Source organism: Ranitomeya imitator, chromosome 5 (genome assembly GCF_032444005.1).
Source record: "Ranitomeya imitator isolate aRanImi1 chromosome 5, aRanImi1.pri, whole genome shotgun sequence".
Classification (NCBI taxonomy): domain Eukaryota; kingdom Metazoa; phylum Chordata; class Amphibia; order Anura; family Dendrobatidae; genus Ranitomeya; species Ranitomeya imitator.
In genome coordinates, this window is record NC_091286.1 from 650,315,015 (window position 1) to 650,342,879 (window position 27,865).

General features: G+C 40.8%; 1 protein-coding gene across 2 annotated transcripts in view; it reads left to right on the top strand.

Annotated features, from left to right (window-relative positions):
- The window catches only part of KLHL29 (kelch like family member 29), a 991,490-nt gene that overhangs the window by 753,241 nt on the left and 210,384 nt on the right, over nt 1-27,865 (top strand). For both annotated transcript variants that reach the window (XM_069728156.1, XM_069728157.1), the window contains exons 8-9: nt 8,744-8,943; nt 10,465-10,724. In XM_069728156.1, coding sequence (XP_069584257.1) covers nt 8,744-8,943; nt 10,465-10,724 — 460 coding nt within the window. The remainder of the gene's footprint in view (nt 1-8,743; nt 8,944-10,464; nt 10,725-27,865) is intronic.

The window sequence follows — 27,865 nt, forward strand, 5'->3', positions numbered from 1 at the left end:
AATTAATAAAATGGTGAGCAAAGAGCAAAAAAAATAAAAAATGAAGCAAAATGAACATACTGCCCTATGCTAAGTTGTCACTGTTCTAAAATAAAATGGTAAATAAAAAGTAATTCTCCCAATATTCTCTCCAGTACTGGGTGCAAGCGCCATCTGCTTAGGATAAGTCCTGGGTTTAAAAGTAAGGAAGTTTTATTTTGCAATCCGTACTTTTTGGTAGGATAGCATATGACTACTTTGGCTAGACAGAAACAAATAGATCCAGCAGTGTGACCCACTGCGAGGTTAAAGAGAATCTATCAGCAGATTTTGTGAAGTAATCTGAAGGAGCATGATGTTGTGAGACACTCTGATTACAGTGATGTCTCATATACTAGACTGTGTTGCTGTTTCAATAAAATCAATGTTTTATCAGCTGGAGATTATCTCTCCAGGACTAGGTGTCTCGTGCCTCCTGGTCCAGCCACGCCCACATCACTGATTGGCTGCTGTCAATATTCAGTGTACACGGAAAACTGCCAATCAGTGATGTGGGCGGGGTTATACAAAGCTCAGCATTCCGAGCTCTGCTAGATCTGCAGCAAATAAAACTGTGACTGTATCAGAATACAGACCAGCAAGTGTCACATCGCTGGAATCAGGATCTAAACCCCAACTTGAGCCTGCTCTTGGATTACATGAAAAACAAAATCTGCTCACAGATTTCCTTTAAAGGGGCTATCCACTTTTTTTTTTTTTTTTTACTTAAGTGCATATATTTGGGGCTAAAACAATAATTTTAATAATTTTTTGCATTGTTTGCCTTCCTTAGCCTAGTCAGCTACAGAATGGGCTAACTGAGAATGAGCTTGCTAGCTTGTTCTAACCCTTTGGGGGGGGGGGGGGGCGTTTCTAGCTCTTTTATCTCTCATTTTCTGAGCTCCTCTTACAGGGTTTATGAGAACAGACCACATCAAAGTTAAATGTTTCGAGAATCAACTCTATTGAAAAAAAAATATATATATATTTTGAGCCCCAAATACACACATTTAATTAAAAAAATAAATAAAAATGTCCCCAATTTTGGACAGCCCCTTCAAAACTAGATATATATAATTTTTTAATATAAAGTGATAGGCCCGCTTTAATAAAACACCAGTACTTTAGGTATTAGTTATGCTTGTCTTGGGGCTTAGGACCTGTTGTGAAGTGGGATTCTTTGGATCTGTAGGAGACTTGGACTCCTATTTGGAGAACAGTAGTCCCCTGAGACTTAAGCTCCAGATAAAGAAGGGGAAAACATGGAATACAGCCTCATATGTATGCATGGCTCTCTCCATTAAAGGGGTTGTCCATATTTTTTGCGACAGTCTGCAGTCACTCTTTGTGACTGTAGACTGATGAATCGTCACATTGCGCACTGTGCTGTGCCGGCGGCGAGAGTGGTCAGTCATGTGAACACGAGTTATGCCATATGCATGCTTCCAGACACATTCCTACTAGACATGTGGAGCATCACGTTTAGTTGGAATGTGGCTAGAAGTATAGTGGCGGTACTGGAGAATCCTCGGACAGATTACAACGTGAGGATTCACAAGTCTGTAGTCACATAGAGTTAACCCCTTTAATGCCTATGGGTTTTAAAGAGCTGAGCAAGCATGCTCCTGTGAATTTACCATAGAGACCTATTGCTAAAATGCCTCTCTAAGGCTAGATTTCCATACTCTACTTTAATGTAACTTTCTAAACAACCCTACATGTAAACGTATCTGTATATTAGCCAGGAGAGAAGTCATTCCCCCGTTCACGGTGCTATTACAAGAAAGTAGTAATTGACTTGATTACACTTACAGAAAATAGTTCTCACCATTAGATGCGCTAATTGTCTGTATCCCTTTTAATTCTGCAGTATTCCCTTCTCATGGGGCATTCTTTTTCCCTGAAATATTCTTTTCCCGTAGTTGCTTGCTTACTTTACAGGATTTTGCACGAACTCTGCCCCCTTAAAAGCTCGATGCGTATCACAAAGGCAAGAGTAATGCATTTATCCCTGACTGTATAAAGCAGGGAGACGTTTCGGGTTACAACAAAAATCAAATACGTGAAGGAGATTATGTCGCTTCCTGGATGAAGTGCTTAAAAAAAATAAATAATATTGAGTGGTCGGAAAGTTATCTGAAGAGACGAGAGCGCTTTGTGTTCAACATTGCTATCCAAACATAGTGTCAAGGAGCTGGAGTGGCAGGGGCCTGGAAAGAAATCAGTCAGTACACAAATAACTGGGGTCTTAATTTTTTTTTTAAAGGGAATCTGTCACCCTCCAAATTATTATTCTTTGAAATACAATTCCACAATACCGTTACATGGCCGGTCCGTTCCTCCGTTACTGAGAAATCAGCGCTTGATTTGATAAGCAAAGGAGGCCGAAGAGCTATGGTAGATCTGAAGCCTCTGTCTCTCCAAGTCTACTCCCTTCCTAGCACCAACATGGCCTGCTTGACTGACAATCTCCATGCTGTGTGACTTCAAGCAAAGGAGTCATCAGTAAAGCAGGAGGAGACGGTACTAGATAGGGAATAGAGCTGGAGTGACAGAGGGTTCAGATCTACACTCTCATTTGCATATCAATTCAAACTTTGAATTCCCAGTAATGGTGGCACGGACCGGCCATGTAAAAGTATTGCTGGACTTGTCTTTGAAAGAGCTACATGCGCATATAAATAACTTAGGGAGGGGATTCATCTGACGGATTCTAACTGATGTGAGAGTGGTGTCAAATTTAGGTTGGTCACTCATCATTTCAATGAAACTGGAAGGGAGGACCTATGACAAGTACGACAGTCTCTCGTCCTCTAAATTTCCCCAACTCGAAGACCATATTTCTTCATTTACGGGGGATTTTTTATTTCAAGGATTAATGTCCTTTGACCTGGACACTGACTACAAGTATGAAGACACTGAAGACACCAGCAAAGCCAAGGGCTGATAGAGTCGTTAGTCCCACCAGCCTCTGAACATCTGTTCTGAGCACCATTTTGTGAAGCGGTAGTTGCTTTTTTCGCTCTCTGTGCCATCACCTTTGGGTAAAACGATCCTACGTTGCATTTTGTTGGCACACATACCGTAGTGCAGTGTCCCTTGTGGCTTTTAGGTTTGATGATTTGGCAAGTTGGCTGTGCAATTCTGGAAAAGCCACAAATAACTCAGGTCACTTGTTTGGTCAACAACCCTCATTTAGCAAATATTCTTGAAAAAAATGAGACACATATCAATGTCTGTTTGTGGTCCATCAGCACAAGGGTTTCCTTTAGAAGTGACAGGTCTGAACTCGCTACGCAAGTTCCATCTGTTATAATCAAGTGTTGGCTGCCAACAATGTCATCTGGAGGGACATTGACCTGATTAGTCGGTTTACGGTAAAATATAATATTTCAGGTGATATCTGTGTTGATAGGATCTGGGTCCTGACCTGAGCAGACCCCCATAGCTGGCTCGGAGGACCCTGATCCTATATTTTTTTTATAGTACTGGAAAACATAAAGATGTTAAAAACCTTACAATGATTGAAAATGTTTCTACTAGAAGTTTCAAAGTGGACTGATAAGTCCAGTAAATTGTGGTAGCAACCAGGGAATTTTACTGTGAATCCTGCCCACATTGTCCACTAACAGCTCCTATGTCACATTTTCCAAGTCATTGGCTACCATTTGATAGGGTTGTAGTGAATCCGATTGACCCAGTAGTAATCATAGAGTGTTAGAGTTAGAAGGGACCTCCCGGGTCATCGAGTTCAACTCCCCGCTCAATGCAGGATTCACTAAACCATCTCAGACAGATGTCTGTGCAGCCTCTGCTTGGAGACTTCTATTGAAGGAGAACTCACCAGCTCTTATCCATTGTAGAACGCCATCAACTGTGTAGTGACCGTGGCCGGGTACTGCACATCTGCCCCTATTCGAATGAATAGTGGTGGATCCACGGTACCTTACTGTCACCCACCACCGATCTGATATTGTTGACCTATCGTACGGATAGGCCACGAATATAAAAGTTCAGGACAACACCTTTAAGGCATTTTGGAGCAGTATTATTCCATTATTACTCTTTCCCTCATTTCAATAAAGCCATATAACCCCAATTTTCCTTGGGTAGTTGCTTAATGCCCATCTGTCCTACAGAGTTCACAAAATACTGTATGCTCCCGCTTCAAACCGGTAGTGAATGGTGACATGTTCCAGCGCTAAATAGGAACCCCATTTTTTTCCATATGGGACCCCACTTCTCTTCTATATGCTGCCCCTCATCGCATGTTATGCTGAATGTCTTATATTGTTATATCCAATGTGTGTATGCTTTCTGTGTGAATATTCATTGCCGGCTGAATGAGTGCGCCCAACGTCTAATTTTTCATTAACTCATTAATTTTTTTTTTTATTTCTAATTTTGAACCGCGATGCAGTAAACTGTTAAAGCTTTAGCTAGATGAATCATTTAGGATGCAAAAAAAAAAAGAAAAAATGCTTGGTGCAAAAGGACCAAGGCCAAAGTGGTGCTCTTTCCATTTCATCTTGTGACAATGTAGCCAGCTAGAAATCCAGAATGCTAACGTCAGTTCTTCTAGGATGTTCAGGAAAGCCTTCTCTATGGTCAGCCGTGTGCTTTGTTAATATCCATATTTTTTTCCGAATAACATCTTGCTTCTTCCCCCCTTCTTTTTTTTTTTTCTCTTCGTTACCAAACTCTCTTACAATTTGTTTACTCTTTCAGGCCTATGGGGTCGTGACAGTCACAATAGCTCCCAATGAACTAATTCGCACTTCCAAATGCAGGCAATATTTTTTTATTTCAAATGATTTAGCGTTTATGCAGGAAAACAGACTTGAAAACTCCTTAAGGATGGCTTCTGGCTTCGTGCGGGAGATGTGGCTGACTCCCTCCCTCCTTCCCTCTCCCTTCTCCTTTGCTCTCTAACCATTTGTCTGTCTATCTTGTCTCGTATTCCGTTTTCAAAGCTTGTGTCACTGAGGTCTTTTCTTTTAGTGCCTAAAGGGAACAATATATTTTTAGAACAAAAAAACGCCTTTTTTTTAACATATAACCTTGGGGGAAAAAAAAAAAAAGATCAAAAAGTCTGATGAAAGACGGCGTTTTATTTTATATATCTTTACGCTATATCAAAGCCTGCTTAAAGATCACAGGTCAAAGCGAGTCGAATTGGAAAAGAAAAGCTAAAAGTATATCACTTTCTCTTCCTATCATACAGCCCAGAGCTGCTAAAGCACCTCCATGCGCCAGCCGGGGCCTAGAACGTGTCCCCTCGTAATGCTTTGCTGTTAGTTTGATTGATTCGCTATCTTTTATGCTATCTTTATATTTCCCACAGCGGCACAGGCTTCTTTTATATATTCTTTTTTTTCTACTTCTTTCAACTCTTGCTTGGTCAAACTTTAGACTAGTAAAAATCCACACACCTCAAGCTAAGGCAACATCAAGAGCGTGAAAAAGGGAATTGAAGAGTTTAATATACACCGATAATATAAATTAACTCTAAAATTCAACATAGGAAAAGATTGGAATAAATTATTATTATTTTTTTTTTCAATTTTGATTATTAGTAGAGATGAGCGAACCCAAACTTAAAAGTTTGGGATTCGTACCGGACAGTTAGTGTCCGGTCTAAACAAGGACTTCTCACGGTAGTCCGTTGTATTGTTCAGAGTTCCGGGGCAAATGAGAATGAGAGATTTTTTTTTCTTAGCCAGACCCAAAGTTTGGGTTCTCATTGTGTTAATAGGGTTCTAGTTCAAGTTCAGGAACAGTTCTACTACCCTACCAAACTGTAGACTAAAGTTTGGGTCTGGTACCAAAAAACGAACTTTCACGGGTCCGCTCATCCCCAGTTATTAGCTGTTCCACTTTTAGGACAACCCCCTCTTGAACTAAATATTTAGCCTTGATAAAAGAAAAAAATGTATACTCACCTTCCTTGCTGTGTCGGCACTCGCGGTCCCGGAAGTCATTTTATTCAATGTATTTGGTCCATATATGGATTGAAAACGTATAATATTACGTTATTAAAGGAGTTGTCCACTACTAGGACAACCCCTTCTTGAACTAAATGTTTGGCACCGTTTCAGTGGTGTCAGCACTCGCAGTCCCGGAGCTCTCGTGCGGTGTTGTGACACGTGGTGCCTGGCGCCCAATCAGCACTGGATTCACTGTCTCCACCTTCTTACGGATTGAACAGGAAGAGGAAGTCAGGGATCAGCTGCCGCCCACACTTCCTGTTCATGTCCAATACGTGCTATAGTGGAGACAGTGATGCCGACATAATCAGACTTTTAAAAAGATCAAGCGTTTTGGCCATTTTTCTAGCGTTCAATACTTACATTACAAGTCAATGGGATGGCTAAAAAGACGCTCAGAAGGCACCCAGGCGGGTTTTCTTTTAGTGTTGGAGTTCAAAACGTCTGGAAAAAAAAATGCACAATAAAATGTTGTCTTAAAAAAAATGCCAGAAATAAAAAAAAAACTTACTAGGTCTAACAAAAAACACTTTCGGAGAAGAAAATGACAGAGAAAAGGGGCGATTCCTGCCTGTCTTCTGCTCGAAAAACAGATTTTTTTTTTGAAGGGCAGGAAAAAAAATGCAGTGTGAACATACTCTAAGGTTAAGTTCCCTCTAAGAGTTTTTGGTGATTTTTTTTTACGCTGCATATTTTTGAAAAAATGCAATGAGCTTATTTTATTTAATGAGTGCAGAAATCCTGCACCGTCAAAAACTCACTAAAATCTCATTGTGTGAACGTAGCCTAAATCTACCTCTATCTAAATACCCTGTCCAGGGCAGTCTGATTAGTTGGCGCCCAGTATGTGGTCCACTAACATCCTTGGCTATGCACATTATATTGGTAGCTGCAAGAAATATTAAAGGAGTATTCCCATCTCCAGGATCCTATCTCAATATATAGTAGATGTGATAATAATATTAGCAAATACCTTAAGTTAGAAATGTAGTATTGTTCCTCTGATTCACTATGTCACTTACCCTATGTGCCGGGCATTGCTGCAGTTTAGGTATCCATGGTTACAACTGCTAATAAATAACTGACTGCCACTTCATGAGTGGTCGTAACCATGGATATCTAAGATACTGTAATGCCCTGCACATTGGGTAGCGAATCAGAAGAACTATACCATATTTCTAATTGGAGGTATTTACTAGAATTATTATTATTACACCTACTACATATTAGGATAGGATCTTGGAGATGTGAGTGCCACTTTAATGTATTACCAGGCAGAACTATTCTTTCAGGACTTGGCAAAAATAGCGAATTTTTTGCGTCGTCAACTTAGAGAGGAAACAGCCTCACTTATTCACTTAGTTATGCTTTACGCACACAGCCTTTCACCTGCACACAATGTCCTATACCTCTTTATTACGGAGCCTATATGCTCCCTGTATGATGCCATATGGCGCCAACTTATAACCAGGGCTGTGGAGTCGGCAAGCCTAACCTCCAACTCCGACTCCAACTCCACCAAAATGGGCTCCGACTCCACGACTCCGACTCCACAGCCCTACCAGGGCCGTGGAGTCGGCAAGCCAATCCTCCAACTCCACCAAAATGGGCTACGACTCCACGACTCCGACTCCACAGCCCTGCCAGGGCCGTGGAGTCGGCAAGCCAAACCTCCAACTCCAACTCTGACTCCTCAATTTCCATGACACCGACTCCAACTCCACTAAGATGGGCGCCGACTCCACGACTCCGACTCCACAGCCCTGCCAGGGCCGTGGAGTCAGCAAGCCAAACCTCCAACTCCGACTCTGACTCCTCAATTTCCATGACACCGACTCCGACTCCACCAAAATGGGCTCCGACTCCACAGCCCTGCTCATATAACACATTGCTATTTCCACCGTTCCTCATTATAGATCAGAGTGGTAGTCGGCAAAGTTAATTTTTGCTTTCCTTGCCCACAGTGGCCTGCTAATACTCCACTCTTTGCCAAGCAGGCAAGTAAACAGTTACCATCCGGCGGTAAGATTATACCGCACTATATAACACAGATTTGTAATCCGAGTATACACGCGAGCCCTTTAGCTAAGAAATGGCAGAACAGAACTTTGTAAACTTGAGAGCCTATATTTACTGATAATTGTTTGCTTCTTTACTATTCATTGAAATCAAAAAGGTTAAATTAACTAGTATAATTTTCCGCTACCGACAAGGAGAATGCCTCGCGGAGACGCAACTCTAAATGTCAAGTGATTTTTGAAAAACGACTGTAAAAGGACAAGTAAAATGGTATCTCTTTCATTCCTTCCTCCGAATGCATATTCGAATACATCAACAATCTGCTCCACTTGAGCAATTTTTAGAGCCTTTCTCACACTCAGTAATTAACGATCTCATTAAAATGTATTGTTTCCCTAACATTGTTTCCCATTTTCATTAACGTCTCCTCATACTCCTTACGTATGCATCCTCTTATGCATGAGAATGCAGATAACCATAGCAATAAAATGCTTTGTTTGTTTGTTTTTTCTTTGGTTTTTTTTTGTATTAATTTTGCTGAATGATCCTAAAAAAAATCCTTCTCTTTCAGATCCAGTAAGAGATGAGTTTTTTTTTTTTTTTGTTGCCATGTATAATCTTCCATCTGCTGCGAGGAGTTGATGATGATAAATTGCAAAATTCTGGATTTTTACAATATGAAAGGACCCATGTCTAAAGAATGTCGTTGTATTTACCAGGTCGTCGAAGGAACAAGCTAAAAACGGGGAGAAACTGGAACTGGCTATGTCCAATATCAATGCGGAAGTCTTAGAACTGTTACTGGAATTTGTCTATACAGGTTCCCTGATCATAGATTCGGCCAATGCGAAAATTCTTCTAGAGGCGGCGAGCAAATTCCAGTTCCACACGTTCTGTAAAGTCTGCGTGTCCTTCTTAGGTAGGAAGAAACATTCTTATATTTTATATATTTAAGGGTGGCCGGACTTGGGTAATGCTTTATCGTACCGAGGTTAGGATAAAGCTTTGTGGTTTTTTTTATTATTACGTTTTGTCCTATTTTTATGTTTCGGTGTATTAATGTAGCTGAGCTGTTTTTGGTATTTAGGTATTTTTTGGCGTAGCAGTAATTTTGTGGGTGTTACCTGCATTCTCGAGAAAACCCATAATGAGATACATTAAAGGGAATCTGTCAGCAGGTTTTTGCTACCTCATCTAGCAGCAGCATAATGTAGGCAAAGAGAAGCAGAATCCAACGATGTATCACTTAGTTTACTTGGTGCAGCAGTTCTGGCACAATCAGAGCTTTTAGATTTAGAATGAAGCAGAACTGAGGAAGCTAGCCCCGCCCACACCACAGCTGGGCTTGACTGAAGTGTGGGCGGGGTTAGCTTCCTCAGCTCTGCTTCATTCTAAATCTCGGCCAGTGACCCTGCATCAAAGGCAGGGACACTACTTTTAACGTACAAATACGTCAAAGGTAGTGAAGAGGTTAAAAAAAACCTAATATAAACAGCAAAGTGTATTTTCCATTAAAAAATGCTTTTTTGAAACAATTTTCAAAGATCTTCAAAAAACTCAGTCTGAACATAGCCTTATAGTGATGACAAGGGCTGCATATACTGGTATGTAATGGGCCATGGTGTAATATACCGGTGGCGTTTAGTTTAGGAGCAGGCGGCAGCAATAGAAGAGTGTACTGACCTTTTGAAAGGCAGTGACATGTCTAGTCTATTTGTGTTATTGTGTACAGGGTAAATGGTTATGGTATAGGCTGCATATGAAAGTACAAAGTTATAAAGTAAGTGGGGACTTGAGGACTCGATAACCAATTAGAAGAGAATGATAATTGCAGCAGAAGACGAGTGTGTTGATCATATTCAAGGCAGTGACCTGTTTAGTCTATTTGTCTCATTGTGTTACAGTGTAAATAGTTATACACAAGTCATGAAGTACGTGGAGTCTGAGTCCCCTTTTGCCAGACAGTTGGTGGAATATGAAATAATTAGAGCAGTAGGAGAAGAGTGTTCTGATTTTGTAAGAGGCAGTGACCTGTCCTGTCTACTCATTTCATTGTGGTATAGGCTGCACATGAAAAGTACAAAGGTATAAAATAAGTGGGGACTTGAGGACTCGATAACCAATTAGAAGGGAATGCTAATAGCAGCAGAAGACGAGGGTGTTGACCATATTCAAGGCAGTGACTTGTCTATTTATGTGTTATGGAGGGGAACAGGAGCAAGATAAATATTACTAAAAAAGTCGTAGACAAATGTTTATATTCAACGTGTTACGTAATAAACAATCAGAAAAAAAGTTATAAAGTTCTAATTACTAGCCTTTCCATAATTAATCATGAGCAGATGGCATAAAGCAGATTGATGTGATGTAGTGCTTGTAATGTCAGCGCGCAGCAACAACCTCTAAAATACAAGTGATTTGCTTGTCTTTCTCTATGCAGAAAAACAGCTGACTGCCAACAACTGCCTGGGCATCTTGGCCATGGCAGAAGCCATGCAATGCGTGGAGCTGTATAATATGGCCAAGGCATATGCCCTGCAGAATTTCCCTGAGGTGGCCAATCAGGAGGAGATCCTGAATATTTCCAGAGAAGATTTTGTCTCGTACATTTCCAATGACAGCCTGAACACTAAAGCTGAAGAACTGGTCTATGAGACGGTGATCAAGTGGATCAAGAAAGACCCGGCAAATAGAGCACAGGTAGGAGAAGAGGTTTCACGGCTTATTATTTCTGATATGTCCTATGGATACCGTAAAAGACTGGTATTGTGCAGGGATACTGTATGGGTATGTGCACACAGGGCTGATATGCAGCAGATTTACATGTATTTGCCTTGTATAACAGTAGCAGAAATCAGTCGTTGAAAAAAACCAAAACATTTTGCTTGTTTGTCTATAGTTGAAGGGTAGATTCACCTCTGATAAAGAGTGGAAATGATTGAGAGTTTCTAAACTGGTTTTTTTTTACATTTGATTATCCTCCATGCATTTCAAAGTGATGAATTCTTGTAATATACTGTTCTTAATTTCCTATTTTGCTGGTTTCTCTCCGAAAGACTGTGCTGCACTGCTGTTTCACTTGCCAGGACATTCTCCTTTAAGAGCTGCTTTCAACTGCTGCTCAGAAAAGAGTATGGGAATTTCACTGGCTCAGCGCAGGGTTGAGAGGCTAAGAGTTGATAATGTCCCATAGTCAAATAGGAGAATTTCCATTCACAGACTATTTGAATATACCATACTGTACATATCCTTCAGAGCAGCAGCTGGAAGAAGCTTGTAAAAGGATCATGGACCGGGCACTGAAACTGCACTGCAGTATGGTGATTGAAAGAGAAGAAAGCAAAATAAGGCAATGAAGTATATCAGAAAAATTATATATCACAAAAAAATTACAAATACTTCTGAGCAGCTGTGGAAAGCAGCTTCTAAAGGAGAGTGAACTGGGCACTAAATCTGTACTGCAATATGATGTTTGAAAGAGAAGAAAGCAAGGTAATGAAGTATATAAAAAAAATATATATTACAAAAAAAAACAGATCCATCTGAACAGCAGTTGAAAGCAGCTTCTAAAGGAGGGTGAACTGGGCACTAAATATGTACTACAATATGGTGTTTGAAAGAGAAGAAAGCAAGGTAATGAAGTATATCAAAAAATTATATATTACAAAAAAATTACAAATCCTTCTGAGCAGCAGTGGAAAGCAGCTTCTAAAGGAGAGTAAACTGGGCTTTGAAACTGCACTGCTGTATGGTGCTTGAACGAGAAGAAAACAAAATAAGGTAATGAAGTATATAAGAAAAATTATGTATTACATGCATATTACCAAAAAAAATACAGATCCTTCTGAGCAGCCGTTGAAAACGACTTCTAAAGAAGCGCAAACCCGGAACTGAAACTGGACTGCAATATAGTGTTTGAAAGAAAAGAAAGCAAAATAAAATAATGAAGTATACTGCAAAAATGCATAACTGATATATCTAGTGGATTCATTAAAAACAAGTCTGCTTATGTTTTAAGGATGTAAGGCCATTGTATGAATGTATTCCTACTATAAGACTATGATACACTGAATACTGTAAGGTACTGTATGTCGGAGCTTGTGCTTTAGATTGCAATAACTGTAGCCATCGTGTTGTAATCTTAATATATGTATTTACAAATGAGCTGAAAAGTGTTGATAGTACATATCTAATGCTGTCATAGAACATCTGCCTCAATCTCAAAGGGAATTGTGCTCTGTTTCCAAACCATAGTTCCAGAGAGAATACAGGTGAAGCGTTAAAACATTTAATTACCCCCACTTCTTAATGTAATGGCTGGAACTGCTTCTCTTTGGTGCGGCTGTGATGTTAGGTGGTATTGATGATGTTGCCACTTGCAACTGCTTTTACAGATTTGCGTCGGTCTGGAACACAGATGACTGTTCACGATGAATTTTGAAGTGAACTTGAAGTAGAAAGTTCTGAACACAGATGTGTATTACACTGCATGTCTCATCACAGTGGGGAATTCATCACTGCTCACATAACATAGAACTCAAGCAGTGGGAGGTCTGCTGAATACAGCACATAGGAGACTCCGAGACTGCTGCATATTCATCACATAGGAGACATTGGAGCTGTAGCATATAGTGATGAGCGAGTATTCTCGTTGCTCTGGTTTTCCCAAGCACGCTCGGGTGATCTCTTAGTATTTATGACTACTTGGAGATTTAGTTTAGCTGGATCATTTATGGCTGCTAGCCAGCCTGAGTACATGTGGGGGTTGCCTGGTTCCTAGGGATTCCCCACATGCAATCAAGCTGTCTAGTAACCGCAAATCATCCAGCTGTGGCTAGGAAAACTAAATTTCCGAGCAGTCACAAATACTCGGAGACCACCCGAGCGTGCTCTGGGAAACCCAAGCAACGAGTACACTCACTCATCACTAATAGCATATACATCATATAGGAACTGATGGGACTTATGCATATAGATCACATAGGAGACAATGGGACACTGGGGATTGAGCATATGCATTACACAGGAGACAACTGGGCTGGAGCATATGAGATGAGAATACATGAGATTCTGGGACTGGAGCATATGCATCACACAGGAGATGCTCGGGCTGGAGCACATACATATTACAGGACACTCTTGGGCTGGATCATGAACATAACACAGGAGATGCTGGGTCTGCAGCATAAACATCACATAGGAGTCTCTGGGACTGCAGCACATACATCACATAGGTGTCACTGGGGTGTAGCATATGCATCAACCAGGAGACACTTGGGCTGAATCATATACATCACACAGGAGATGCTGGGACTGAAACATAGCTGGGACTGGAGCATTTCCATCACACAGGAGACACTGGAGCTGAAGTATATACATCACATAGGAGACACCAGTGTTGAAGCATATATATCACACAGGAGATGCTATGGCTGGAGCATATACATCACACAGGAGATGTTGGGGCTGGAGCATAGCTGTGACTGGAACATTTACATCACACAGGAGACACTGGAGCTGAAGTATATGCAACACATAGGAGACACCAGTGTTGAAGCATATACATCACACAGGAGATGCTGGGGCTGGAGCATAGCTGTGACTGGCACATTTACATCACAGAAGAGACTGGAGCTGAAGTATATGCAACACATAGGAGACACCAGTGTTGAAGCATATATGTATCACACAGGAGATGCTATGGCTGTAGCATATACATCACACAGGAGATGCTATGGCTGTAGCATATACATCACACAGGAGATGCTATGGCTGTAGCATATACATCACACAGGAGATGCTATGGCTGTAGCATATACATCACACAGGAGACGCTGGGGCTGGAGCATAGCTGTGACTAGAACATTTACATCACAAAGGAGACACTGGAGCTGAAGTATATGCAACACATAGGAGACACGAGGGCTGGAGCATATACATCACACAGGAGAAGCTGGGGCTGGAGCATATACATCACAGGAGACGCTGCGGCTGCATCATGCACATCACATAGAAGAGATTGGGGCTGGAGCATTTACATCACAGGAGATGCGGGGGCTGGAGCATCATATAGTAGATGCTGGGGCTGCTCTCTTCATGGACTGGAGAGCAGAGTGCGCTGACTCTGCACACAAAGTACATTGTGATGCTGGCACTGGCCAACGTTAGGACATAATCCTTCATTGCATGCACTGCAGCGTTCAATAGTGAACATTGCATGCGCGTGCTCGCATTGAAAGGAGCAATTAAAGGGCCGGCCTGAGCAATGATGTCCATGGGAATCTGCATGGGGGCATGAGAAAAGGACATCGCCGGAGGTTTCCCACCCCTGCTTTAAAGTATATTGACTCTTTTGGTGACCTAAGCCAGTTGATTTGTCTTTCCTCAGTGTGTAATATTCTTCTTTGATCAGAGTGGTGGGACTACCACTGATCCTGTGAATGGGGTTCTTAAACGCCCCATCAGAATAAAGCATGCCCACCACCGCTTCATTCATTCTTTCTGGTACTACAGGAAAAAAATGACCAATTATTCTGCTATCCCCGGCAGTCCCATAGAGATTAAATGGAGCAGTGTCGCTCATGCTCCGGCCATTTCAGTGCCCCATTCTTAGGATTGGTGTGGGTCCTAGAAATCTTACCCCAAATGATTGGATAGGTAATATCTTTTAATATTGGCCATAACCCTTTAAAGAAACAACGATTTGTAGTTTCAACTTTCCTCCTCATAAAACTTTCCTCCTCTGTAAATTGTCTCCATCTTATTTATTGTAGTGTTATAAAAATTGCTTCTTCTCTGGAACTCATGGGTTCCCAGGAAAAAAAAAACCCTAAAATATATATATTCTCAAGTATTTGTCATTGCGCCGTCCTTCTGAACTTCTTACCTTAAGATACTGTATATGTGTCACTTCTCCCAACTACTTTGTATTAGGAATAACTGTGAATTTGGATATCTGTCTGGAAAATATTCAACATATATCATTTATTGTTCCACAGCCGGCACCTGCCTCTAATAACAGCAACCAGAGCTGGCTCCAATCGCTGCCATTTAGCCATTTAGATGCCTCTGTGAATGCCAGTTACATTAAAGGTACCGTCACACTAGACGATATCGCTAGCGATCCGTGACGTTGCAGCGTCTTCGCTAGCGATATCGTCCAGTGTGACAGGCAGCAGCGATCAGGCCCCTGCTGTGATGTCGCTGGTCGGGGAAGAAAGTCCAGAACTTTATTTGGTCGCTGGACTCCCCGCAGACATCGCTGAATCGGCGTGTGTGACACCGATTCAGCGATGTCTTCACTGGTAACCAGGGTAAACATCGGGTAACTAAGCGCAGGGCCGCGCTTAGTAACCCGATGTTTACCCTGGTTACCATCCTAAAAGTAAAAAAAACAAACAGTACATACTTACCTACAGCCGTCTGTCCTCCAGCGCTGTGCTCTGCTCTCCTCCTGTACTGGCTGTGAGCGTCGGTCAGCCGGAAAGCAGAGCGGTGACGTCACCGCTCTGCTTTCCGGCCGCTGTGCTCACACAGACAGTACAGGAGGAGTGCAGAGCACAGCGCTGGAGGACAGACGGCTGTAGGTAAGTATGTAGTGTTTGTTTTTTTACTTTTAGGATGGTAACCAGGGTAAACATCGGGTTACTAAGCGCGGCCCTGCGCTTAGTTACCCGATGTTTACCCTGGTTACCGGCATCGTTGGTCGCTGGAGAGCGGTCTGTGTGACAGCTCTCCAGCGACCAAACAGCGATGCTGCAGCGATCCGGATCGTTGTCGGTATCGCTGCAGCGTCGCTAAGTGTGACGGTACCTTAAAAGGGAACCTGACATTAGATCCATGATCAATCACAGGTTCAAGTTTAGTAGACTTAAAAAATACAGTGTAAAATTAAAAAAAGATTAAAAAAAAACATAAAAATTTAAATCACCCCCTTTTGCTAAGTTAAAAATAAAGACTTAAAAAAATAACATTAAAATAAATAGGCATATTTGGTATTGCCCATCCATGTAAGTCCAATCTAATAAAAATATAAAATTATTAGATAAGAAAAAAATTGAAAGGCTAAAATTGCTATTTTTTGGTCAACACACTCTTTTCCCCTCTAAAATGTAATAAAAGGTGATAAAAAAACATCATATATGTACCCCAACATATTATCATTAAAAACTGCAGCTTAGTATGCAAAAAAAAATCTTCACACTATTCCATACACTGAAAATTAAAAAAAAATTGAGGTCTCGGAAATTAAGGACACAAAAAATTATTTTTTTTCACAAAGTTCTGAACTTTCTAAAATTTAATAATAGAAAAAATGATGCGAGTTTAGTATCTCGAATCATCATTTTTACTGCACATTAAACTCTGTAGAAAAACACAATGGCGGAATTTGATTTTTTTTTCACCATTTCATCGCGCTTGGGATTTTTTTTCCCATAGTTTAGTACATTATATTATAAAATGGATGGTGTCATTCAAAACTTCAACTCGTCCGTCAAAAAAAAGGAAACCCTCGTATGGTGTTGGCAAAAAAAAAGAATAAAGTTATGGCTTTTGGAAAAAGTGGAGGAAAAAACAAAACGGCAAAAAAAAAAAAAAACGAAAAATGTAAATGAAATTTACGGTAATATTTGTCCTTGTGTAAAGTGACAAGCCAGGCCTGGCATGTCAGAGTAAGGAGACTTATGTGCCATTCATGCTACATTTATCTACTGACTTTAGCATTGAAGAATGAATTTGAGGGAAGCAATTGCTGAGCACCATTCAAACTGATTTTTAGACATTCCTCCAGGACGCCGCACCCACTGAAATTCCATTTCAAAGTTGTCGAAAAATTGGACCTGTTAAAAACTAATCCCAAAATGTTATTTAATGCTTTATCAATGATTAGGACAGTAAAAATGCAAATTCTACCTCTGTAATTACTAGTTGTACTTATCCCAGCATTGTTAAAAAAAAAACACGATTTAAACACCATTATTACAGGCAAACCAGTAATTATTTTCTCAGAACTTTCGCCATGTATCCATGGTAACCACATTATTTAATTTTTCTATTATTAGATTATTTGTGACCCCTTTAAGCATTCCAGCGGGGACATCTTGAATGTGAAAGTAACCGCAACACTTCCTGTATCCGCAGAGTCAGTATTTAATATTCCCAAAACACGAAGGGTCCAATTCATCATTCGCAATTTGTTTGTATTCTAAGTCACTTTATTTTGTGATTTTTTTTTTGCGCCAAATTCTTCAAAATAGCGCACGTGGCTGAGAAAATGTACTGCATTTTTACATCAAATATTCTTTTTAGTACAAAAGTTGTTAAAAATATCAGACATACATAAAATCACTCGAGTGTCGGAGACTGGAGTACATTTGGGCAAAAATCATACGGCTTCTTTAAAAAAAAATCTGAATTTTATGAATGAAGTAAAAACATTTTGGAAAATCTAAACCTCAACTAGAGCGTGGATATTAAAATAAACATTAAAAAGGCGCAAATTAAAAGAAAAATAAGGTGTAAATTTAAAGTAAAAAAAACATCAAAAAGTAGACACAAAAAGGCACAAATGCAATAATTAACGGAACCGTATGTACCCAATTCTTCAACAATTATGAATTTTACGCATCCTTCAGCTGACGCGCCCCAACCATGGACTGGAGTCTTGTAGTTGGTGTTGAGACAGGGACCGGAGTAATTTCTGCCGTAATTTCTGCCATTTTATTTTGAGTTAATGATGATGATTCTATTCGCCGCTCTCAGCCGTTACTGCTCTAAGTTAAGATCCACCTATTTTTTCAAAATGTTGGTGGAACCGGCCAGGATTGGAGTAAAAGTGATAAATATTTGTAGATTACTTCCTAACTGTGGGGAGCCGGCTGTCTATCACCACGATGTTTGCAGCCAAGAAGAAGCTGTGGAGCTGCTGAAACGGTCACTGGCCGCTCTGAGCCGGCACCGGGTCGAACCGGCAGGTAATGACCTCTGTTAGTTTTTAAGCCCATAGTAAAAAAAAAAAGAAATGTAATAGTCCTGGACAACTCCTATAAGGGGGATTCTAATTTGAATATGATCACTTTTGGGCTTTATTTTCCATTTTTGCTGTCACAGTTACATAAACCCAACGATCCTAATTTTAGGTCAATGGGGTCGAGTGACAACCGTGGCTGCCGTTAGGAACAGAAATCATAGCAGAAACGTGAACAGAATCTAAACATATTGTATCATACAGAATTAAATCACTTACATACATGTGATTTGAAGAAAACCTTTCACTTGTCATAAATATGTATATTTTTTTTGTGCCCGTTGTAAACCCCGCCGTTCTCCTGAATCCCACAACATTTCTCTTTTGTTCCTGCGACTCTCCGTTCCTGAGATAAGCCCCAAATTCCTTTCGTGAAAATCTACTGTGTAAGCCAAATGGGCATGATCATCAACCCTGACCTATTGTATTCTTTTTGAGGACCACACCCATTTGGCTAATAAGACTAGATTTATAAACAGGGAAGAAGGGGCCATAGCTCAGGAACGGTGAGGAGCAGAAACAAAAGAAAAACATCGCCGGATTCGATAGAGCAACAGCATTTATTCCAGGTCGAAACAAAGTCATTTATCGCAAGTGACAGATCCTTTTGAAGCATTTGTAACATCTCAAATTTCTTGTGACGTTACGTGACATTACAGTGCGATTTTTTTTAATCTTTCTGAATAAAATGATCATCCCTAAAATTACGCAAAATTTGACGGAAACCTAAATAAAAAATTACCTTGAAAATATTAAATTACTGAATTTAGTGCAATGGAAATATAAAGAATCAAGTTAAATAAAAATCCACGGAACGTAGGCCAAAACTTTTGCATGTTTTTGGCCAGGGAGACCAATAATAGTGATATTCACCATCAGCTACAGACAAGCCTCTGTAACATGTGAGAAATTCATCCCTTCTGTGCCCGTAAACTCATCTCTGCTGTACCAGGCTACCATTTTACTAAATATTCTCTGACAACCTTCGATCTTTTAAGTCTTATAGTTATTTTGTCTCAGTTGTTTGGTGTTTCTATCCCTGGCAAATGACACAAAGCTGCTTCCTGGGTGAATTTCCATCCATAAAGGTGCAATGTCCGGAGCCGCACAGATAATTCAGCACCGTCTGATACTACAAAGGCGTATAAACAGCTTAGGACGAAGCGAGAAGGAGAAGGAAAATGTTTAGTGTAAGGCTGTGTTCACGCATTGCGTTTTTGCTGTGTTTTGGGGTTTTTTTTGCTGCTTTTTTTATATGCAAATTTGAAGCTGTGTTTTACAGTCCCAGCAAAGCCTGTGAGATTTCAGAAATCTCATGCACACACATAGTTTTTTTTTTCACTGACTGATTTTTGGAAAACTGCAGCATGTCACTTCTTTAAGCCTTTTTACAGCATTTTTTCCACCCAATGAGTAGTACAAGAACGCAACAACAACAAAAACACGGTTATCAGGTTTTGCTGCGTTTTTGGTGCAAAAACCTTATTGATTTTTTTTGGGGGGGGGCACTAAACGTTATCAACATGCACAAGAGGCAATAAAAATGCAAATATGCAACAAAAAACGCAGCAAAACCTGCTTTTTGTAAGCAGCTTCATTACTGCCAAGAGAGCAGGTTTTGCCTGCAGAAAAAAAAAAACGCAGCAAAAATGCAACGTGTGAACGTAGCCTTAATCTATGGAGCCATTTAGTCATGTGACACAGATAAAACCCCCTCATGGAGATTTTGCATCTCTGCTAAGCCTAAAATATGGGAAATACTGTATACCCCTAAAAGGTAACATAAAAAATTCTGGGATTTAGTTTCAAAGTTTTCAGTATCTCATCCACAGTTGTCACCACGGGATAGGAGCTAAAAAAATGATCGCCAGAGGCAGTGCCAACCGCCCACCAGTAACCAACCCCAGGCCCCCGATTTTCGGCTACATGGGAATGTCACATTATCCTCAATCACAAAGCTATATAACAATGAGCTGGGTAGATTGGTAAATGAATAAGATTCTGCTTCTGTCTGTACAAAGTGATTCAAGTATATTGTGCCAAGTACTGCTCATATAAGAGAGGTGCGGCCCACCGGAGGATTCTCCTGTTCTCCTGACGGCCAGTCCGAGCCCGCCGGAGGTCCCACCATCTGTACCCATCACAACGTTAGTCCTGAGCGCCTGCTTCAGAGGAACGGGAATAGAGTAATGTTCACAAACATCACCGTATTTAATGTTTGTTGGACCCATGGAAATAGCTCTACTACTACTCTATTGGGCTATGTCTATCAGTCCTATAAACCCTGAAATTAATCGTTTTGCGCATGCGCAACAACCACATCATTCCAATTCTTCTAGAGCAGGGACTAAGAACTTTCTTTTTAGCAATGGGTACAGTTATTTAATTGTCACTTGTCTTGTGAATAGGTCATACTTTTTTTTGTGGGCAATGTCAAAGTCGGACTGGTCCAAGAGACCATGTGAGGAACCTCTGGTGGACCCTCATATGATAAAAGACCCCATTTACAACAAGGCTCATGAGATCCAGCAGAAGACATATACCTACAGGTATTTTGCATGGCTTATTGTTAAGTACTGAGTCCCATTCACTTTGGTGGGCTCAAAGTAGTCCACCCTGACTCTATTTGGCGTTCACCTTTGGGGACTATTTTTTTCCTTCTAATTTGTTTACTATTTTTTTTTACTTTTTGGCTAAACGTTAGGGATGAGTGGATCGGTTGAAGTTTGGGAACATCTGGTTCGACCAAAACTTTAGTTCAAAGTTCAGTTTGGGTACCAAAACTGTGCCGTAACTTGAACCCCATGAAAATCAATGGGGACCTGAACTTTGGAGGTGGAGAAAATCTCTCTCTCTCACCCCAAACTTTATAGTTCAGGTTTGCTCATCTTATTTATATATATATATATATATATATATATATATATATATATATATATATATATATATATATATATATGTATATGTGTATATATATATATATATATGTATGTGTGTGTATATCGATGATGATGTCATAATGGTTGACATGGCGATGATGATATAAAGGTTGCCATGGCGAAGGTGATGTCATAATGGTTGCCATGGCGACGATTATGTCATAATAGGTTGCAATGGTGACGGTTATGTCATAATGGTTGCCATGGTGATGATGATGTCATAATAAGTTGCCATGGCGAAGATGATGTCATAATGGGTATATGGGCACGGAACTATGGGATGGAGGATGTGTGATGGGTATATGGGCACGACACTATGGGATAGAGGATATGTATGACGGGTATATGGGCACGAGACTATGGGATGGAGGATATGTATGATGGGTATATGGGCACGAGACTATGGGATGGAGGATATGTATGATGGGTATATGGGCATGGGACTATGGGATGGAGGATGTGTGATGGGTATATGGGCATGGGACTATGGGATGGAGGATATGTATGATGGGTATATGGGCACGGGAACATGGGGTGGAGGATATGTATGATGGGTATATGGGCACGGGACTATGGGATGGAGGATGTGTGATGGGTATATGGGCACGGGACTATGGGATGGAGGATTTGTATGATGGGTATATGGGCACGGGACTATGGGATGGGGGATATGTATGATGGGTATATGGGCATGGGACTATGGGATCCAGGATGTGTGATGGGTATATGGGCACGGGACTATGGGGTGGAGGATGTGTATGATAAATATATGGGCACGAGACTATGAGATGGAGGATAATCATTATAATTTGTTATAACACAGTTAGTTAATATGCCCGGGCAACGCCGGACTCCTCAGCTAGTCTCTACTAAAAATCATTCTCGTATTTGGATTGCATTCAAATATTTGCACCATTTTCCCTCTGTATCTTCTGTTTTGCACTTTTTATTGCTGGCTGTAGGATGAGTTAACTGAGAATCCGTCAGTGAGTTCCTCCTGGGAGAGTTTCTGCCCTTTTTTTAGCTCCTCTTAGCTGATTTATGACCACATTAAGGCAGAATGTGCAGGGAAACATGGCGCCTTTATAAGCAAAATGGTGCACAATTTTTAATTACCGTAAGCCAAATTCCAAAAATTATAGTTACATGCATTAAATTTAAAAAAAATCCTATCCTCCACCTGAAAACAAAATAATTGGGTATGTATGGATTATTATTAATTGTTCATTCCCTCCATAGAATGGCAGTGATAATTGATTTGACACTTGCACTATTATGTCCGGACTTATAAGTCAGAAACGGCTGAGTACGAACTCAAGAACTTTCCATTTCCCTTTTTTTTTAGTTTTGAGAAGTGGGTACACCTTAATATGAAAATAGGATTTCTTCGGCTGGAGTGCGGAGCTGTGTGAATTTATATAACTTGTAAGCGGCTTCACACACAAAAAAAATAAAAAATAAAATATATGACTGCTTTAATAATATTTTGACTCCGCGGATTTTAGAGCGTGCTGTCAGGGGCTTCGGGGGTTTGGTGTATGGGCTCCAGTGATGTTGTGTTGGCAGCTCCTGGCTACGATCCCTATAGCTGCCAATACGTTACGTAAGCCTCTTACATGCTCCTTTACTGAACCGGAGGAACTAATTTAAACCTTAAGAAGCTGGCCTGGAAAAATGAGATTGTGCTCTCCAGGCACTCCGGAAACTTTATCCTGCAAACTTCTTCTCACACATCGTCTATATTAGATATATGAAGTGGAGAGTGGGGCCATGCTGCTTCTATGGGGCCGGTGTAGAGAAGGTGCCCCGTCCTGGTTTCTCATCTTCTTCACTTTGCAGTTGGGTGGAGAGAACCATTGTCGGGCTCACTTCCCTAGAGGAACTGCTGTGTTTGCAATTAAAGGGAATCGGTCAGCAGGTTTTTGCTGTGTAATCTGAGAACAGCAAAATGTAGGGGCCGAGTCCCTGATTCCAGCGATGTGTCACTTACTGGGCTGCTGGGTGCAGTTTTGATAGAATCCTTGTTTAATGTGTTGTGGCTGTAGCTGTCACGAAGGTGTCACGTCCCCCTGGATGACCTGGAGTTAGACGGTCACGTCGGGTAATGAATTGCAGGTCCTCTTTAGAGATGGTGTGATTTGTGTCCCATTTTAATTGGATTTAGTTTCCTCTGGTGCTGAAAAGGTTAACGACCCTTTCTATGCTGGTCAGAAACGCGCAGCTCATTTCAGCAGCTTCTGATATGGTCATTACCTCTTCCTATAAAAACTGGTCAGACCCTGCCGGTGAAAGATTCATCTTCCTGTGCTGTGTGCTAAAGCTACGTGGTTGGAGTGGAGTTGTGTCCCTTTTCCTATGTAGTTTATTCCTCCCTGTCCCTGTCATCCTCCCTATTGTTGATTAGTGCTTTTGTATGATAGAGGTTTTCTGTTATCCCTGTTTTATCTTTGTGTCTTGTTTACCTTATATTTCTGTCCCATGCCTCGTGGAGTGGTGGAGTGGACAGATTAGGGTTTAACAGGAGCATAGTAAGGTCGCAGACTCGGGCCTCTCTACCTTTAAGAGTACCCAGGGGACAGGGATAGTTAGGGTCCCAATTCCAGGGACAGTTTGATGCCCCCTTTCCTTACCGAAGACCGTCACAGCGTGACAGTAGCAGTGGTCATATTGCTAAACTGGCAGGTAACACCTCTATCTGCATTTACAACAGGGAATGTCACAGCTCACCTGCTCCCCCTCCCTTCACATTTGCACATGCTTATTAGATACGTCAATAGAATATATTGGTTGAGAGTCTGTTCATTGCAGCTATTGTAAGTGTAAATTTCCTGAAACAGCAGGAAGTTAGAGTCTGAAAAATTCCAAGTTGCTAGTATGAAAAAAAGATTTTTCATTTTTGATTGTGATAAAGAAGAAAATAAATAATGACAAACACTTTTAAAAAAAAATAAATTGAAAATACCCCTTTAAATGTTTCTCTTGAGAAGCTCACAGCTTTGCAGTCTCCTTATTTCCTAGTTATTTGGGGGTGGGCACTCATCCTTGAGTGACAATTCTGGTCATGAGTTCTGTCCAGCTACAACTCAGTAACAGTCTATTTGCAAATACAGATAACACTGCAGTGCAAGCAGCTCAGGAAAGTGAGAGCCCTGATTAGGAGAACTGCTCTGGAAACTGCGTTTGCTTGAGGCCATGGGGATTGTTATTATTCAGGAATGATAAGAGCTCTGTCAGGAGCTGAGAGGGAGATAAGCAGCTAATGTATAAAAAAACAATGAGCTGGAGAGAGGTGGCTGGGATGTTGGGAGTTAACTCCTCTTCTGGAGTGTAAGTGCCGGAAACAGAGTCTGGTGGATGAGCTCCATAGAAATAAGCAGTACACTATGTAAGATAAAAGTTCTCACACAGGAGAATTGGAAAGAAAAAGCAAGTCAATTGCAAACTTGCTTATCGTCATGTTCTGTAACTAAATATACTAATTTAATAACATGACTGCTCCCCCTATAATACAAAAATCTAATTGGAACAATAGGTCAATTTCTGATGACACATTCCTTTTAAATAAAGTGCAGTTTAAAGTAAGATTCTGGGTAAACTGATGATGACTTTTCGACATTCAGCACCATGGACAGTGAAGGAAGCGATCTTTGTAATATTGGGATTCTGACTCCACAATGTCATTAAAATTCCAATCGAAATCTCTGTTGTAACATTAATGGAGTAAACAACTTTAATTAATCCGCTCCCTATTGATTTTCTTGTGTAATAATTGAAGATTACTGTTTATAATTGTCACTGTTTCCTATGTTTAGACAATGGCTCAAACTACAGGTCCACCGGCGACAAACCGATCAAAGAGGGGTCCCACTGCTGGGACCGCCAATGGTGGCGACGATCTCCTGGGGAATCACATTGTAAATACTCAAAATGAAGAGACCATAGGAATAGAAAGATTGACCTAATACACAGACTGCTAGAAATTATCTACTAATGTAGAGGTTTGGGGTAAAGGAGGTAAAATAAAACTCAGGATCCATGTATTGAATTGAAGCTGGGGGATCAGAAATCTCCCAAAACCAGAAAACCCCATTCAAAGGGAACCTGTCACAATGCTATTAACATGCAGATATGGGATTAATTTCCAGTTTAATAGTTCTCTAAAGCCATATGGCCTCCGCACTGAAAGTCCGCCTGCCAGGAAGAAATTAACTTAATTCCCCCTGACAGCCTCCAGCTTTCAGTCACTGATGCACTTCTGAGCTGGCTGTCAGTCAGTGGCGGGGTGCGGTTACGGCTGCCGCTCAATATATACTGACCAGTGACTGAAGCCACACCAGCCATACCTCTAAAACGAAAAGCTGGAGGATGCCAGGAGGAATACAATTAATTTCCTCCCAGTAGCCAGACTTTAATTATGGCGATCAGGCCACTTTAGAATGCTATTAACCCGCAGATTAACCCCACGTCAGCAAATTAACAGAGTTTTTTTTACATTACAGGTTCCCTTTAAGGATGGGTCTGGAAAAACCTTTTAAAAGGAATCATTCAGCAGATCTTTGCTATGTAATCTAAGAGCAGCATGATGTAGGGAAAGAAAGCCTGATTCCAGGGATGTATCGCATACTGGTCTGATTCGTGCAGTTTTCATAGAATCCCTGTTTTCTCTGCTGTAGATGTAGCAGTGCACAGAATGTTGAGCTCTGTGTAACCCCGCCCGCACCACTGATTGGCAGCTTCCTGTGTACATTGTCAGCAAGCTGCCAATCAATGGTGGGGACGAGGTTATACAGATTAGTCACATGAGACCTAGTCAGGCAGTGATAATTTCCTACTGATAAAACACGGATTGTACTGAAACTACAGTGCATAGCCTACTGAGTGATACATCTCTGCAATCAGGTTTTCTGTCCCTACATCATGCTGCTCTTACATTAAATAGCAAAAACCTGCTGACAGATTCCCTTTAATTTAGCAATATTGAAGCCAGTTGCAGATCTGTAGTTATTTCTCCAAGAAGTTTGGAACAACCTCCCTCTGAGTTTCTCCAAAAACTACAAAAAAGTACCTAGAAGAAGTGATGAAGGCAAAGGGCGGTCACCAAATATTGATGCAATTTATAAAGATTTTTCTATTGTTGTCACGAGTGTGTCACGTCCTCCTGGAAGATACAGGGTTAGGCAATCTTTATGTACTGTGAATCACAGGTCTTTCATTTAGTCTGTGTGTTTTGCTCCTCATATTAAATGGTCTTCATTTCCTTTGGCACTGAGGAGGTTAAGGACTCTTTGTATGCTGGTTAGACACATGCATCCCCATCTTACAACTGGTCCTAACCTGCTTGTTTTCTCTCTTTAAAAAACCTGGCCAGACCTTCTCACTCCTGCCTGTGAAAGTTTTACTTCCTGGCTTGCTGGAGTTGGTGTGCTGAAGTTGGAATTCATAGTTGCTGCTGGAGATTGTTGTTTGCTGTTTTGGGGTGTATGCTTTCTCTATTATCCTATTCCCATTTGGTTTGTTCCTCCCTATCCTTCCCTTTATTCCTCTCTACCCTTGGTGAGTGTTTTTGTATGTAAGTTGTCTTTTTGTTTTGTTTTTTATCCCTGTTTGTCTTATGTGTGAATACACTAACATGTCTGTCCCAGGCCTCCTGGGGAGAGGGAAGGGGACAGCTTTGGACATTAACAGAAGCTTAGTAAGGTCGGAGACTCAGGCCTCTCTACCTTTAAGAGTGCCCCCGGGACAGGGATAATTAGGGACCCAGCTCCAGGGACAGTTTGAACCCCCCCCCCCCCTTCCTTACAGAAGACCGTCACAGACTGACAATTGTTCATTTACTTTGCATTTTGTTACTTTAATATTTTGTATTACTTTCTCACTCTGCAGCATGCCTGCATAACATGTCTGCACAATGCTCTGTATATATAGATACATATGTACCTAGACAACGGATTTCAAATAATTGATATAACACAATAGAGAAAATTACAGAAGTTTCAAAAGAGAATAAAGACAAAGGCGGATACAGAGGCACGGATAATTCTGCTGATACCAGGAATAATCCGTGCATCTATGGTAACAGAGCCATTGTTTCTGGCCCATCAGCCGCAAAATCTATGTTGGAGCGTTTCCTCTTCAGATCATCATTACCGCTCCTCATCTTGTATAATGTCGCACACACGGCTCTGCTGCATCAGGACGTCTTAGCTGTTGTCTTCTGTGTCCATTCCTAAAACTTCACAAAGTGTTAGCGAGATGTCTGCCATGTTTACATCCTTGTGTTCTGGAGGGACCTCGCTCCGGATGGTTCTGCGGGTCCGTGTTACTCCAGATCTAAGGACTCACGCAGGAATTAGAATATAAATTGCTGCAGATGGATGCCGCTGACACGTCGCCTCCAATTATCGGTGGCGCGCAGCTCTCCGTGTAGGAATTTATAGGCAAATTCTAAGCTGCGAGCGCTGGAGCATAGACTTATATTCCTACATCTGGGGATCAGCTTCATGGGACATCGGGGGTCCGTCAGCGGAGGGGAGCGCTCTACCCAATATACTCTGTCAGACAAACGTCGTCTAAAAATACATGGAAATATATATATATATACTGTATGTATATACTGCAGATAAATAGCAACGCTAAATATGCTCAAAGTTATTGCCCTATCATCCATCTATTCTGGTTTTATCTATAATCTCACAATCTACATATCTATTATTCTATCCTCTATTTATAATTGTTTATTATCTAGCAATCGATTATCTATCTGTTATCTATCTATTAAATATCTATCATCAATCTATCCATTATCTTTCTATTGTCTATCTTATTATCTATTTATTATATATCTATTATCTATTTATCTATTATATATCTCGTAT